The sequence below is a fragment of the Euprymna scolopes genome, chromosome 1 (genome assembly GCF_053919585.1).
Source record: "Euprymna scolopes isolate OS-2025 chromosome 1, ASM5391958v1, whole genome shotgun sequence".
NCBI classification, from domain to species: Eukaryota; Metazoa; Mollusca; class Cephalopoda; order Sepiida; family Sepiolidae; genus Euprymna; species Euprymna scolopes.
The window spans coordinates 184,011,492-184,029,640 of NC_136482.1; the positions used below are offsets into that span (position 1 = coordinate 184,011,492).

At 33.8% G+C, this 18,149-nt stretch overlaps 2 protein-coding genes across 2 annotated transcripts in view; both read left to right on the forward strand.

Annotated features, from left to right (window-relative positions):
- The window catches only part of LOC145278111 (queuine tRNA-ribosyltransferase catalytic subunit 1-like), a 43,037-nt gene extending 37,824 nt beyond the window's left edge, over positions 1-5,213 (forward strand). Inside the window, exons 8-9 of the mRNA XM_080130389.1 lie at positions 1,989-2,183; positions 4,868-5,213. Coding sequence (XP_079986515.1) covers positions 1,989-2,183; positions 4,868-5,059 — 387 coding nt within the window. The 3' untranslated portion in view covers positions 5,060-5,213. The remainder of the gene's footprint in view (positions 1-1,988; positions 2,184-4,867) is intronic.
- Positions 5,214-17,391: 12,178 nt separating this feature from the next.
- LOC145278140 (WD repeat-containing protein 46-like) overlaps positions 17,392-18,149 on the forward strand; it is a 51,704-nt gene continuing 50,946 nt past the window's right edge. Inside the window, exon 1 of the mRNA XM_080130424.1 lies at positions 17,392-17,446. The gene's annotated coding sequence lies outside the window, so the exon portion shown is untranslated. The remainder of the gene's footprint in view (positions 17,447-18,149) is intronic.

Consider the following 18,149-nt stretch of genomic DNA (forward strand, 5'->3'; position numbering starts at 1 on the left):
GGGAGGTCAAAGTTAAGAACCGCTAACAGGCAAGATTCGAGTGACTATTCACTCTGTTTATATCGAAATTCAATGACAATAAGATTCCTTTTTTTTGCCTTTAAAAGTTTGGTCAATGAGAATATTTCAAAATTGTATTTACCACTAGTTTAGAGGGCATTTTCTGCAACTTTCCGTGGGTGAAGGGATGTATTTTCCTTTTTGTGTTTTGGATTCTTTCGGCTGGACTTATCCATGAATCAGAGACCGGAGTTATCTTAACGGGTACAAGTTGATAACTGATCTGTTTCCCTCTCCACCTTTATTTATATGGCATCTTAACCCATTCTTGATTGTTGCAGAACCCTCTGGGGCCTTCTAGATACTTCTAAAACTTCTAATCCTTCTAAACTTTCTATTACTATACTCTGGCCTTTAAACTATCTCGTGAATTAAAAACTTTTGAGATTTGATCATTAGGACTGCCTAGAATACATTAGCACACATTTTAAACTGTTTTATTGATTATTTTATTTTATAGAAATGCTCCCTCGTAACACTATTTAATCAAATAGGGTGGCTAGCACAAAAATAAGATAGTGTACCATATTCAGTATAACCTTCTAAAAATACAACTAAAAAAAAAAAAAAAAAGGAAAATCTGTTTGGCCTTAAAATGATCCTGTAATGTTTTCCAACATGTAGCTGCAGTTGCAAAATAGACAAAGAACAAAAAAAGAACTTACAACTCAGTTTTTTTTTCTTTTGTATAACAACATTTATTTCCTCATTCTCCTTCTCACTTTTTTGTTTTATTTTACTTCAAAGTTCTCATAAATTAATGGGCCCACTACTTGGGGCTAACACTTGAACTCTATATGAGATACATAAATATTTAAATGTTCCATTAAAATTCTTTATCTAGAAGTGTAAGCCATTTTGAGTTTCAGAACAGTTTCAGTTGGTTCGCTGTTACACACAAGTCCTGGGAGGTGACTTGTTTGTAGTAGACAGTTCCACAGAACAAAATATTCTTACCGTGTCGAAACCCGGGAAAAGAACATGTGAAATTGCTCCAGAAAAGGTTTAATATTTATGAAGCAATTCTGGTTTCTGATTGGTTGGTAGCAGAACGTGAATTAATTTGATTCGTCAGTTCTTAGCAGCATCGTTTATAAATAGAATCGTCCGACTGTGTGGGATCATACCCCATTATAAATCCAAAATATTGCAACACTTTATCTCTCAAACACTGAGTTAATAAAAGAAATTGAGAACGTAATTTTCCTCTGCCCAATTAACCATTTTTCTATGTTGTAGTATATATTTCTTTTTGGTCTCTTGGTCTTACTGGATTCTAGGACAAGAATTTATCTAGTCTGGTGGAGTATCCAGCTTCGTGCTGTTACTTGAAGTAACATCACTTGGAGAAGGTACACCATTCCTTGTAAAAGCTAGTCAGCCATAGTGAGGAGATCTTATATGGGAAGCGAATACTATGTGATTTTGAATATTTGGTCAGGGTTTACTTCTAGGAAAAAAAATATTCCCGTGAAAGGTTTTTCTGGCAAACTTGTACAGAGAGACCTTAAACACTCAAGGATAGTGTCTAGTAGGCATTCAAGTTCTTCTCCATGTACAACTTCTCGTTATGGCTGTGATGTCTCTCACAGGATTGTTTTCTTGAACATACTCCTTTTTATAGTCTTGCTTTTCTTTACCATGATGTCATTTCACTCATGGCTCAATATTTGCATATAGCCGTCCATGCAGTGTTACAAACCTAGAGTGTTTAGTGACCCACCACTGTCATCCCATCTACAGAGCAAATACAAGAAGTCAAAAAGCGCAGACAATCTTGATTATAGCCATCTTCTTTCAAGTGTAACCATATTAAATAAATTATTTACAAAGTTTATTTCTTTTATTCTTGTGTTGAAAATCATTATTAAATATGCACAAAACCTTTTTTTTTTTTTCAAAATTTATTTTATATTTTGCTATTTCAGCGTTTTGGAACAGCCTTAGTAGCAACTGGTCAGATGAATTTGAAAAACAAAAAATTTGCTCGAGATTATCGTCCCATTGATGAAGACTGCAGTTGTTCAACATGTCAAAAATATACACGGGCGTATTTGCACACAATTGTTACGTACGAATCAGTTGCATGTCAATTACTCACAGTTCATAATATTGCATATCAGGTAAATAGTTTGAAATCTTTGCCATTATAATTAAATAAGTAGATTTCTACAGTTTAAAAAGGGTATTTTGGATTTTGCCACTATAAATTAGAATACATGTTGACTATTTCTTTATCATAATACTGTTATTGATTTAATAACCACTCAAAAATGATTAGTGGGCAAAGTGTCACTTTTAACATATTTATTTAATAACTTACACATTGAACGGTAATGTAGAAGGTGCTGGATGTGTGATAATGTAAAATCTGTGACTTGAGACACATTTTGTTTACTTAAACTGTCATGGCCAATGTATTCTTTTTAGGTAAATACCTAATAAATATTAATGCATTTTTGTAACAAGTTTATGCTTTCTTTTTTTGTTTTTGATTTAAAATGATACTATTATATTATAACATAGTCCTTCTTTAAGAAATTGCGCTTAAGTATGATATCTTAATGTCCAAATTTCATATAGATTATTATAGTCGTGATTTCAAAAGTAAAAAAAAAGTATTTGAGTGCCATCAGCTAGAATCAAAAGAAACAAAACTGTAGCATTCAAAGCTGGTGACATTACCATTGCACCAACGTGACACGCGTATGAACTGATTAAAAATAAACAAAAATGAATGTACAAAATGTGTAATGATTTTTTTTCAATTTTAACCCCTTAAAAGTATTTTAACCAGTTAAAGACCCATAAAAGAACGGTCCATAAAAAATCCAATTATTCGAGGCCCCTAGCGCCGATCTGCAACTTTTAGTTTTGGAAGAGATGGAGTTTGAAAATATGGAGACAGACAGACAGACATATAGCCTTTTAGATATTAGATTAGAAAGTAAGTTTTCGTTTATGAAAACTCTGCACATATTGGTTTTTGTCTCAACATTAACATTTCTTCTTTTTCAATTCCTTGAGAAAAGTAAAATAACCAAGACTCTCTCTCTCTCTCTCTCTCTCTCTCTCTCTCTCTCTCTCTCTCTCTCTCTCTCTCTCTCTTATCAGGTCCTATTATTCTTGTGATTAATTTTAAAGTAAGTTTCTTTTACCAAAACTTAGTGCAAGCTACCCTTACCTCTTTTGATCCAACAACACTGTCACACAATTTAAAATCCCCTCTGATCCATTCAGACAGAATAAAAAAAATAGGAGGCATTACTTTTAGAACGTCCCCTATATGATGTTCGTCCATCGCTTGCGAAGATGACTGTGATCATGCAATTGTTCGGTGAGTTCGAAAGTGGTTTGTTAAACCGATTCAAGCTCTGATGTATTTTCCTCATGTTTGAGACTGGTGGGATAATTCTGTATCGGATGTTGATTGCTCTGTCTTTCCTAATGTTACGTTTTTTTTCTTGCATTTTTCATGCTGTAAACAAAACGATCAAATTTAGATAGCGACTTCCTGTTTGCTTCGTCATTACTCATTTCTCAGCCATATAACTCCCATTGACTAATCTTGTTTTGTATAATTTACTTAAATATTCTTACATTGCCACCATCTTGTTTGCCAGTGCATTAAACTACAGACACACAAGTTGCTCAGTTTTTTGGTATTTATGTCCTTTGTGACCTTTATTTTCAAAGCTTTGTACACATAAAAATAGCAAACATATTATGTTATCATAGTCTAATGTTGTAGCATAGCATGAGAGAATTCTTTGAAATATTTATTTGCACAACATATAAAAATACATAATGGACAAATTAGGCACAAGGCCATTCAAGTGTGGGAATAATGGGGGTCATTGATCATCCTTAGTCTCAAATACTTAAAATTGTCTATCCTACTCTTAACTAGAAATATCTCTGTCACCACAATACCACATTCACACCAGGGGCATCTTAAGATAAACTCAAATTTTAGAAAGTTTTATTGAATTATTTACAGTAATAACATTTCATTGATGAGGGAATAGGAAATAAACAAGAAACAACAAAAATTTTTTAATTCTTTGATCTGCACAGATCTTCTACATCAAAGAAAAACTGCACATTTTCTCATCGACACATAGGAATTGGATACTGACATCTAGTTGTAAAAGTAGTCATAGTGGTGATGTAGCAGTCCAAGTTTCTGTGTCTTGCTTTCTTATTTTAGCTGTTCATCTCTTTGTTCATCCCACGAGTAGTTGGCTCATTAGATAGTTATGTCTTGTTGTAAAAGTAGTTGTAGTATTGATGGAGCAGCCAAAATTTTTGTGTTTTCCTCTCGCTATGTAGCTGTAATATTGTAACAAAATAAAAGGAAAACAACACATTCTCTAAATGGTGTCATTCTTCTAGATTTCACATTACATGAGCTCCCTTGCTGCTCCCAGGATAGGGAAAATGAAAAAAAAAATATATTTATACACATATATATTGGATCAATAAAGATGAAACTGCATAGCTTGTTCCACGATTATATCTCAATTTTTTTTACAGTTTGTGTCTATCCATCACATCTCTGCATTGTATAAACTTAAATTTCTTTAATATACACATTAAACAATGCTTCAAACAAACTATATTAACCTCTTTTTTTTTTCTTTAGGATGTTTACATGTAAAAGCCTATATAAAGTTAAATTTCTTTTATATATTGAAATTCCATTTTTTTTTCTACAGTAAAAATCTTTTTTCAGTTGAACTTTATAAATTTTTATTCCATTTGAATTTTGTTGTTCTAATTTCTGTTTGCATTCACTTTCTTCCAGCTTCATTTGATGCTGTCGATTCATGAAAGTATAAAAAAAGATAAATTTCCAGAGTTCATCCAAAACTTTTTCCAAAAAATCTACACGGACAGAAGTTATCCAACTTGGGTTACAGAAAGCCTTTCGAGCGTTGGTGTGAATCTCCTGCAAAGCAACTCTGAAGAAAAAACGGAAAATGACAACTTAAGCTAGATTTTTTTTTATACTAAAGAAAAAAAAAAAAATGTTTATAACTTAAACATTCATATCAATTTTTAAATTACAACAGCAAAAAAAATGTTATTTTTTAATTTCAATCATGCATTTTTAAAATGAATTTATGACTGGATTAAATTTTAATTTTTTTTATAATTTTGCATCTTGTTTTTATTTGTGTAATATTTTCAAGGGAAGAGTTAGCAAAGTGTTACCATTGTCAACTAAGGGAGAAGTATGAGATGTATGCAGAACAATAAACTTCATTGGTTTGGTTATATTGAAAGAATGGATAAGAGTTCTTGAGTTAGTTGAAGTATTAGTCAGTTGGCACATGAAGACCAAGGAAAACATGGAACAAGTGAAGCATGTATGGTCTCCTGTGAGTGCACAGTGAACGAGGCATAAAAAAAAATGACTAAGTTCAGCATTTGTGTACCCCCCTCCCACCCACACACACATTTAGCCCCAAAAGTCCCCAGGGGACATCAATAAAATGCTCAGCCAAAGTAACTCGTTCTCTCCAAACTCTACAACAAATGCCTTAATGAAGCTTGCTTTCCGGCTGTTGGAAAACTGCTTCTGTTGTACCAGTATTCAAGAATTCTGGCGAAAGGACTAACCCATTAAATTATCGCCCCATTAGCCTCCTCCCACTTTTTGCCAAAATATTTGAGACCTTAATAAAAAATGCTCTAGTCCATCACCTTACAGATGCTAAACTGGCTAACCAACAATATGGATTTAGACAAGCCCTTTCCACAGCAGACATTCTAACTGTAATCTCTGAACGCATATACCATTCACTGGACCAAGCGGAGGAGGGCAGAGCGGTAGCTCTAGATATATCTAAGGCTTTTGACAGGGTATGGCATGAGGGTCTCGTCAGGAAAATTAGATCATACGGTATCACTGGTAGAATACTTAACATAATTAAATCCATCTTAGATAAGAGAAAAATCCAGGTTGTCCTTGACGGTCGGACATCTAAGCAATATGATATAAATGCGGGAGTGCCCCAGGGGTCTATCCTTGGACCTCTATTGTTCCTGATATTCATAAATGACCTCCCTGACAAAACTGCCTCTGAGATGGGTATATATGCTGATGGCACTATACTCTATAACAGGCAGGACAGGAAGACGAATGAACACATTTCTAAAGAAATGGCAGAAACACTAGAGGAAGACCTCCAATCTGTAGTGGAATGGAGAGAAAAATGGTTGGTCACATTCAATGCCGCCAAAACTAAACTAGTTTTATTCAATAATTACAAGAAACCCTCTCTACCACCAATAGCAATGGCCAACGACTCTTTATCTGAGAGTACATTTTTCAAACTCCTTGGCCTAACGTTCACAGGAAACATGAGTTGAAACAATTACATTGAAGGCATTGCCAGGGCCGCTGCAAGAAAGGTGGGCTCTCTCTACCGTACTAGACAACTACTAACACCCGAAAGTATCCTGTACCTCTATAAGGCCACCATTCGCCCATGTATGGCATACTGCTGTCACATTTGGGCTGGTGCATCTGTTACTAGTCTCTCGCTCCTTGACACAGTTCAAAAGAGAGTCGCAAACCTGATAGGCCCTGAACTGGCATCTAAGCTTCAGCCTCTGTCCCATCGACGAAATGTTGCATCCCTCTGCCTGTTCTACAAGTATTTTAGTGGTGAATGCTCTGACGAACTGCAAGCACTTGTGCCCCCATGACGTGAGCACTCTCGACAAACCCGACAGGCTGCTAAATCCCACCCCCACACTGTAGAGATCCCTAGATGTAAAAGATCTTTCTACTCCAATAGTTTCTTCCCCAGAACCGCTAGACTTTGGAATTCCATTCCATGTCCCTGCTTCCCCAACAGTACTGACGTGCAGAAGTTCAAGTGTAACGTAAACCAACATCTTGCTGCCCAAATCCCAACATAGTACCCCAGTAGTTGTTGCCCCTGATAGTAGCTCCCGATACCAAAATGGCAATTTGTCTTGTTTGGGGTGAAAATGTAATAATAAAAAAAATAAAAAATGAACAAACGGTGCAGTTTTGGGCCTTAACATATGTAAATTTGAGTTCTGCACCATGCAAAAAAAGAAATGACTAAGTCCATCATATGCTGCCACCTCTCCATTTAGCCCCAAAAATCCCCAAGGCCTTAACATATTTAAATTTGAGTTCAGCACCATGTAAAACTACTACAAAACTATACACAGAAAATTTTGGACGAATATGGTAAAATAGTTCCAAAAATGGAGTGTCTTTATTAGCCCCAAAAGAGCCCCTCGGGCACACCTAAGAGTTATCACAGAGTATAGATAAACAAAATTATGTAGAAATCAGTTAGTTATAACTTTTCAGAAAGTTTTATAAAAATCCAAGGCATCAATTTTTTTTTTTAATACGCACAAAAGTATCAATTTTAGGCATTTTAACCTGAAAGGCACCCCTAGGGGGAAGCAACCAGTTTTCCCGGAAAATCCGTTCTGTTACTTTTTTACTCACATCATGTTTAATGTTTGTTCAAAATTTCAAAAAATTCCAAGGCATAGTTATTGAGAAAAGTAGGGACAGACGAACGGACCAGGGTGAATTTACAGGTTCACCCTCCTTTTGTTAGGAGACCAAAAAGTGATGAGGAGATATTTTAGAGAAAGAGGTATAAATATACACTGAAACAGAGACAGATTAATTTTAAAGTTAATTTCTAAAAGTCGTTCAACATATGCCTGTCTGTAAAACTGCTGTTAAGCTGAGTATGATATCTTTATATTTTCTTGTTTTTTTTATCAATGTTTGAGGGTTTTTTTTGTTTTTTTTTAAATTACTACTTTGATAACAATGCTACACCACAACCCAAAAACAATTTATCGAGATAGTCATAGTTTATGACTATTGGTGATTAAAAAATAATTGAATAATTTTATAATATTTAATTATTATATTTTAATAAATCAGTAGATTTAATTACTTATTCAAATACATTATCAAAATTTAATATTTTTATTTGAATTTCATAAAGGTGTGGGGGGGGGCTATACATTTAAAATAAAGTAATATTAGTGCATTAACAGGGGGGGGCACTATATATCTAAAATAAAGCTACGTATGATTTATGTACAACTAGCCTGGGTGCTTGGCATTGTCCGGGTGTGTGTTGAGCAAAAACAAAAATAAATAAAAGTGGAAGTAGGCAGGCAGGCTCGAGCCCGTACCACGAAGGAAGAAATGAATGTGGGAAAAACAAAAAAAAGAAGTGGTGTCTTTGCTGTTGTGCCCATCGCCAAACTGGAAGTGACGTAGGTTTAAATTAAGGCTAGACAATCGAAAAGAGGGGATGACTTTCAAAAATATTGGCAAAAAAGTGACGCCACCTCCCTGTAAAAAAGTGCCCATTTGAGACTGAAGGAATTAACGTTTTTGGCCAATTTTTCAATATTTGTTATCCGAAGGGTCAAGCTTCAAAATGATACTGATCTTGTGAAAACCTGTCACCTCTGTCGAAAGTTTTAGGCAGACATATAAACATACATACATACATTTAAACAGATAGGCGAGATTTATATTATAGATAATAAACTCTCCTACAGGTTAATCACCTTCAAACCTAAGAAACATTCTTTCTGTTTACAAAGAGAAGTGAATGGTCTCCAACACCTTCAAAAGAAAGTTCGAATGAGCACGACTCAAAATGGAAAATTAGTCAATGCTGAAGTTTGTAGCATATAATGGGTTTTAAAGCAAATGATCAGCTATCAAAGACCCATATTACATAATTACAATTTTAGCTTTATTTAATGTGCACCCCAAAAATATTTCTTAAGCAAAAATTTAGCTTAATTATTGTTTTTATTAAATTTAAACATGCTAATATTTTTTTTACTTCAATAAATTACAAATATGAGTGAATTTAAAATATGCAGAATAAAATTGTTTCTTTACAAAATTTATTTTTACTTCTATGAAAATATTTTTTTAATATACTTTTTAAAATATCAAATTGAAAATAACAGTAGAAACATTTATAAAACCTAAGATTATAAATTTTTGATGTGAATAAAATATGGCCACCTCTGTTAGAAATACTAATATCATTGTATAAAAAATTGTAAATCCTCGTATTATACAAAACAAGTGTTACTCTTATTCTATATGTCTATTACTCTCATTTCCATCACTCTTCTTTTGCTCTCTTTCTCTCTCTCTCTCTCTCTCTCTCTCTCTCTATTTCTCTCTTTATTAATGGTCAAAGGTAATAAAGAAAGAAAGAAAAAAAAATTGGAATAGTCCATTATAAACAAATTAAAATATCACCACAGACAGTAATATTATTCTGCCTATTGTTGAAGAGGAAAAGAGATAGCATAATTATTTTTTAATTTATCTTTTTATTTTCAATATTTAACTGGCTTTGTAAACTCACATTTTCCTGATTCAAACACTTTAAACAGGATTTAATGGATGACCCAACAGGTCATATTTTATCTAGCAATATATAAACATAAATCAGATCTATGAGAATAATTGGATATGGCTAAAAGAATTAGGATAACTGGAAGACTTGAAAATATGTAGGTGCTTGCTTGATGTAATAAACCATAATTGTGTAAAATAATTGTGTAATGCAATGGGTAGCAGTCTCTTCACTAAAGCATGAATGAACTGTCAACTTTTATTTAATGTTGCTCTCATCAATAAAGCCAACCAAAAACAATAATCAATGACAGTAACACCAAAGAGGGAGTTGATGACGGAAATGACATCAGTTCAACATGATACAACAGTTGTTCAGGTTTCAATAACCCTTATCCCTGAGTGGCTTCCGGGCCTTGATAAGTGGTGATCTCTGTGTTAAAAAAAAAAAAAAAAAAAAAAAAAATTAGTAAGAGCTATTGCACAGTGAAAAAAAAATGTGTGTGTTAGGGGACGATGCCAATATTTTTCCTGATTCTGATACAATTACCGATTCCAATTTTTAAAAAATTTCTAAATATAGAGTTTGTTTTTTTTTTGGGTGGGGGAGATTACTGTAAAAACCTATGTAATTTTTTCAATATATATTTGCAGACGTACATGTACACTTGTGAAGGTGATCTATAGATTTTAGTTTTAAAATCAATATTCATCATTTCATTGTTAAGAAAAATTAAGTTTTTAAACAAAAACGAACAAAAACGTAATTAAAAGATTTGTTTTTGGCATCGGAAAATAAGTACAAATTTTTCATGTTCCGATACTCCAAAAGTTCCAGTTATTATATATATATTTTTTTTTCCGATTCTGATTAATCATCCCGACATTTATATATATATGCAACTGACGTATACAATGTATCGGACTGAAAAATATCAATTTTGAAATCCATGGGAGGACGACACGAAACAGAAAAAAATAAAAAAACACTTCCTGAACAAGAATTTATACTCCTTTAATTTTTTTTTTTTTTTTTGTGTATATTGATATTTATATTAAAAACTTTTTTTTCTATTTATTTAAAAAGAAAATACAACTTTGTTATATATGGGTCATGGAATTGCATTTACTAGCAAAAGATCTAGCTAATTTGCATATTCTTTTAAACATTCATTTTAATTAATTCCCTATTAGTTTTTTCGGTTTTCTTATGGGATGATCATCTTCAGTTAACTATTACGTGTAATTATATTCATGCAGATATTCTACATGATTTATAGTTGCATAAAAAGGTTATAGTAAACACAAACCTCTTTATATATTTATGTATGCGTATATATATTTGTTTAAAAATATTTGCCTACCAAACTCCTGTCAGTTTTTGGTCTACAGACATGAAAGTTAATATATAGGGTATTCGAACTCATGCAAAACTTTATATTTGGGTTTTAGCAGGGGAAAATTTTTAAAATGAAATTTGCCAGGTGAAGGTCGAACAACAGCATTACGAATATGCATGTTTAACGTAATAGCTCTTGGTTCATGTTTTAATTTTTAGTCTTGCAGCAAACATGCCTTCAGAGTTCAGGCATTAACATCAAAGAAAAAATTAAATTGTAAGCTGAACGTTTTGGTTTCGATTCTCAGTGGTGGCACACGAGTCATTTAAAAAATTTTTTTTTTTTTAAACTTTTTAAATCATTACTATATATTAGGTCCAATATAATATTATAATAAATACATCATCATATTTAAGCATATTTTATGATCAGGCAATGCTGGACAGCCTGCTAGTCTTTTACAGTTCGAATTCAGAAGAATTTAATTTTAATGAACAAGTATGTTTATTTAAAAAAAAAAAAAAAAAAAATCTTGCACTCGTTTGGGCTTAAAAAGAAATTTTTAATTATATTCATCTCAAACAAATCAAATTTCTACTGAGACATAATGCGCTACTATGAATTAAGAACCATGCTTACAGGGATGCTCTAAGTAGGGAGTTATGCAGCGAGATGTCTGTTCACATTACACTTAAACTTCTGAAGGTTAGTACAATCAAAGAAGTAGGATACAAAAATAAAAATCTTCCCGACAGTAATAATAAACATCTAATGAACACACTAAACGGGCACCCATGTATAATCATATACGACAGCGGATGCCAAAAGATACAAGGACGACAACATTTCCATATAGTAAGCTTCCATGATAGACACCCGTCAGAACTTTACGCCTTCAAAGAATTGAAAAAAGGACTAATGGAAGCAGGTGATCATGACGCGATCGCCACTTATACGAAAGCAGAAAGGGCAAAAACCCCATACGGATATGCAGGATCCCACAAGCAAACGCAGGAAAACAATTAGTTTCAATTAATAACATTACCACCGAGGCACAAAAAATGTGGTTCGACATTTTAAACGACAACCAACATACAATAACCAGACGACCACAAACAAGCGGACTAAAGAATATAGATACAGTTAGAGCACTGTCCAGGACAAGACATATCCGATCTGGTACACTTCTATGATGGAGCGGGAGCCCAACATCAACGGGACTTCAAATACATCATAGAAAACACGCAGTCCATCTGTTAATGAGCATCTCTCCCCCCCTCTCTGGCTTTCTTACTCTTTCTATTTTCTCTCTCTGTGTCTCTATTAGAGAATAGAGCGAGGGAGAAGGAGGGAAATAAATTCTATTCAGTACTTAAAATCATGGAAAAATTTTCAGCGTCATTCAGAGTATGAGGATCGAACCCGAACCGTTGAGGCAAAGTTGTAAATTAAAGTGTGAAAAAAACAAAAAAAAACGTGCGGCGTTAACCATTGCCCCACTGTGAGATGCTAACGGAAACACGTTTGAATTTATTTAATTACTTCGATTTGGCAGGTGTCCGTTTTAATGAGTTAATGAGGTCAAGTTTGACTGCGGGATAGTATTTACTGCTGAATGCTTTTTTTTCCCCCCAAGATGTTATAGGAAAAAAGACTACCCCACATGCAGCGAGTGACAAATGTTGAATATTTATCTTCCCGAAATCAAGCAAATCAAATACACAGGCGAGCTTCGTTGTTAACTGTGAGATATTACGATTTATATGTGATATAAAAAGTTTTAAAAAGTTGTGAACCAACTGACCGCTTCCATGAAAAAAGCCTTTTGTAGACATGCAGAAAAAGCGAACACACATACAAACATACATACATTTTCGCTTTTATATTTATAGATATATATGACACAAATTTTATATTCCAAATTTTAAGATAATGTCTATCTTACCGTTTATATGCACCAAGAAGGTTAACCTGCTTGCCCGTTGGTTTGCCTTCAACTCTACTTTGGACCCAGCAAACCACTCTCTCCCAGATTTTACTTTGCAGACAGAAACCACACTAAATAATCTGAAAATAACCCCTTCTCGAGTACGTGATATAAAAAACGTAAACACCTCAAAAGTATGTGGACCTGATCTCATCTTAGCTGTATTATTAATATAATACTCCGCTGAGGTTGCTCCAGTTCTCTCCAAACTTTTAACAAATGCCTTAACGAATCTTATTTTCCTGACTACTGCAAAACTGCTTCTGTGGTTTACAAGAATTCTGGTGAAAGAATTCACCCATTAAATTATCGCCATATTAGCCTTCTCCCTCTTTTTGCCAAAATCTTTATTAATCAAGCTTATCTACCTCTTCACAGCTGCTAAACTTCTGTCCGACCAACAGTATGGATTAAGACAAGCCCTTCTACTGCAGATATTGTAACTGTAATCTCTGAACGTATATACCATGCACTAGATAAGACAGAGGAGGCTAGGGCAATAGCTTTAGATATATCTAAGGCCTGTGACAGGGTAAAAATCAAATCATGTGGTATTACTGGATGAATACTTAACATAATTAAATCTTTCTTAAATAAGAGAAGAATCTAGATTGTCCTCCACAGTCGTATGTCAAAACAATATGATATAAATGTGGATGTGCCTTAGTAGTCGATCCTTGGACCTTTATTATTCCTGATATTCATAAATGACCTCCCTGATAAAATTGTCTCTGAGATGGGTATATTTTCTGATGACACCACACTATAACAAACACAAAGGGAAAATGAATGAACACATACCCAATTATGCCTAAGAGCATCCTATACCTCTACAAGACAACCATTCACCCATGTATGGAGTATAGTTGCCACATTTGGTTTGGTGCATCTGCTAATAGGTCAACTCGGCTTCAACCTCTGTCCCATCGATGAAATGTTGCATCATTCTGCCTGTTTTACAAGTATTTTAATGGTAGGTGCTCCAACGAACTACAAGCCCTTGTACCCCTTCGACATAAATACCCTCGAAAAACCTGACAAGCAGCAAAATCCCACCCCTACACAGTAGAGATCCCCAGATACTAGAAAGCTTTCTACTCTAAGAGTTCCTTCTATTCTAATTCTAGACTTTGGAATTCCCTTCCGGGTTCTTGCTTCCCTTACTGTACTGACCTACAGAAGTTCAAGTGTAATGTAAGCAGACATCTTGCTACTCCACTCCCTAGATATTATCCTTGTAAATTATGTCCCAGATAGTAGTCCCTTACATCAAAGTGGCATTGTACCTTGTTTGGGATAAAAATGCAATAAAAACAAAAATTGTGGAGTAATAATTCTAGATTATAATTAAATACATGATAAAATTAGCAGTTATGCTCATAAAAAATCTATAAAAATGAGGGAACAATTTATTAAATATATATATAAAATGCATATATTTCCAAGTTTGAAAGTAGCGTGGAAGTGAAGCATTCTTGTGTCAAGGATGATAGGCCTAGCCACCAGAAATAGCGCAAACAGATTACATAGTGTTTGTAGAAATGCTGTTACAGCATAAATGGTCTCAAAGAAAAGTATGTATTATTATTCATCGGACTACTGTTCTCCTCCTGAGTGTGATTTTCACAACGTTTCGGTCAATATAACCTCCGGCCTTCTTCAGGTGTATCTTGTCGAACTCGGGAATGTTTCTGTCAAACTCGGAATTTGGACAGAATTTCAAGCGGAACTCTTTATTTACTTCACGGGGGTAGCGTGCTCTTGTTCCGTCAGCCATCACTGGATAGTGGTCCTAAGTAATTTGCAAATGTATATTTCGCTCGCCCACACTGAAAATTGAACCTTCAACCTTCATACTAATACTACCAGCTGACAAAGGCAATGCTACAGTGGTAATGGATAGAGCAAGAAATTGGCAGATCTAATAGAATCTGGTGGCTACTGAAAAGTGAAAAAGAACCCGACCCTAAAAACGGAAAGGAAGCTGTCACAGATCCTCAGTAAGAACAAGGACCTTTTACCATCTGCGAAATACAGACGGCTAGTACAGCATTACAGTAAGCTACCACACCTATATGGCCTACCTAAGATTCACAAAGATGGTATTCCATTAAGACCCATTGTCAGTGCTCGAGGTTCAGCATGTCATCCGTTAAGCCGGTTTTTGGTAAATATAATCAACCCAATCATCGGCAAATCTCCATCATATGTCAAAAACTCAGCTCACTTCGTGGAAATAATAAAAAATGCTCCTGTTCATTCCAACCAGATAGTGAGTCTAGATGTAGTGAGTCTGTTCACGAAAGTACCTACTGATGAGACTCTGACAGTGATACGGGATAAGCTGACATCGGATGCCTCACTCAAAGATTGCACTTGCATCCCAATTGACAATATAATGGAGATGTTGACCTTCTGTGTAGAAACTACATACTTCGTGATGGGATCTGATATATATCGGCAGGAAGAAGATCTGGCGATGGGATCACTATTGTCCCCGGTACTGGCCAATACATACATGGATTACTTTGAGGAAATGGCATTAGGATCAACACCACTAAAGCCAACAATGTGGTTGTGATATGTAGATGACACATTCATACTCTGACCCCATCAGGTAGATGTTCAAACGTTACTAGACCATGTGAACTTGATCCGTCCAACTATACAGTTCACAATGGAAAAAGAAAATAACAATAAATTATCGTTCCTAGATGTGCTGATAACTCGCACAGGTCAGGGGTTTATATCATCTGTATACCAAAAACCAACTTTAACTGGACAGTATCTAAACTACAACTCCCACCATCACTATAATGTAAAGAAAGGAATCGTCCATTGCTTACAACACCGAACAAAAGTAATATGTAGTAACATCAGTGTATATCAAGAGGAGATGGACAGTTTAAGAAAAAACCTCCACCGAAACAACTATCCAGAGAGCATGACATCAGCTTCAAGAAATCTGGACCAAAAACAAAAGGACACGACTCAGAAACTCACCACAGTTTGTATACCATATATGAAGGGCTTGTCTGAAAAACTTCAACGAATATGTAATCCATATGATATCAGGACAGTATTCAGGAGTGATTCAAATCTCCGGAAACAGCTTGTGAGAGTCAAGCCGCCTACAGAAAAAATCATGACTAAGAACTGTGTATATGAAATCCCATGTAAATGTGGAAAACTATACAAAGGTGAAACGTGTCGTCCATTGAAAGTACGGTTAGAAGAACATCGAAAAGCCGTAGTACGTGGAGAGACTGAAAGTCAGATATAGCTGACCATATCTGGAAAGAAAAGGGAAACCATCTACCACTATGGGACAAAGTAAAAATTATAGACAAAGAGGAACGATGAAGAGTAAGACGACTTAAAGAAGCAGCACATATGCTGGGGAATAACCAACTGCTTAGTAGACCTAGTATAGAATTCAATATGATATGGGAACCAGTAATTATAAACAATAGATAATATATACAAGTAAAAAAAAAAATAAATAAAGAGGTATTCTCCTGAAGGTTGAAGGTGTGGGCGACCGAAATATACGTTTGCAAATTACTTATGACCTCTATCCAGTGTTGGAGAGTTAATAGGGGAAGTAATCAAGTTTTCAACTTCTCACAAATTCAACCAGTTATTTTTTTTTATATTATAAAATAAAAAATTCAAACAGTTAAAAAAAAAGTTATTTAAAAAAAAAAAGTCACAAATTATGTATATGTGTTGTTTATTTTTGTTTTCTGAATAATTCTGTCTGCTACACACTGTTTCAACCGAGTTACTTTTTTTGCTTATATCATATGACACAATATGTCCGACCCAGCATGTAACATTACTAGAACTATTTACCTTTATCGGAACTGTTTTTCATGAATAATTATTTTTCTACCTTATCGTTTTCCCTAAGTTGTGGATATGTTACTATTAACTACATGAAAATCACATAAATTCCATTTGTTTTACTTGAAACCCAATATATTTTCGGTATTATAATATAGAAGCATCTATTCCTTTTTACTTTGACTGTAACTCAACATTTACCATTAAATTGACGACTATTAACGATTTTCGGGTATGCTGAAAGCGAATATCACATTTAAATTTGTGGCACACAAGTAGTTTTCTGGATATTAAAGCCTTTATCATCCAATGTATTCCTTATGTTTTTACTGGCGACCATGTTTTTTCCCAACTGAACAAGTACTAACTCGCATACATGTTACAAAACACCACCTCTCCATGTTAAGAATGGCAACGGCCATTGAAATTCATAAAGTAATGCGTTGGAATAAAATGTCTTAATATAAAAAAACTATCTTGTCTGCCCCAAATTTAAATGTGATATTCGTTTTCAGCAGACTCGAAAACAGAAAAAAAGTCGTCAATTTAAAGATTTGTGGTGAGTTGCAGTTAAAATAAAAATTTGCCCCTAAAAATTCTAAGAAAGCTTAAAGAATTAATTATTTTGAAGAAGAAAGATAAAAATTAAAAATCTAAATTTCAAAACAAAAATGTTTTCGAGCGGAACTTTTTACTGTACGGAACTTTTTTTTTTTTTTAATTATAGATAAATTATCTCCCTTAGTTTTACACCGTATTTTTTCTGGATTAACAACACGTGTTTATTGAAAGTCGAAGCAAGTAATTTTTTTATTTGTTTGTAATTTGCAATCAAATTTTCTTTTTTTTTAATACCTCATTTTTATATGTAATATTTATTTTATTGTTTTTAAAGGATAAATGACAATATCTAAAAAAAAAATGCTCCTTTAATTTTAGTGAACCTCAAACTTTTTAATCAATAGTTATGATTTATCTTCTATATATTTTTCGTGAATTTGTTTAAAAAAAAATGGTACTTATGCACTTTTGTTACTCTGCTGAAATAACGTTATTTTGAAAGCCATTCTTAACATGGGGAAGGGAGGGTTTGTTTTTTAACTATTCTGTGCTTCCACCTAACAAATTAATAATAAAAAAAAAAAAGATATCGTGAAACTTGAATTTAATGTGAAAAAACTATTTTAAAATAGCAGACTAAAAAAATGCATAAGTACCTTAAAAATGTACAAATTGTAATTTATAGCTTTTAAGAACTTGTGATTTGTTTTTGTTAGATCTTCGATAACATGGACGTCCTTTTTTTTTTTTTTACAAAGGCATCACCACATTATCAAGGCCCAGAGGCCACTAAGGATAAGGGTTAAAGAGTGTACAGTAGAAATTGGTCAATATAGTAATCATTAGTAATGAAAATTTGGTAAATTTAATAACTTATATGGAACGGCTCATCAAGAACTTATTTACTTTAGACTTGAACACATCCATATTGTAGTCAGCCGGA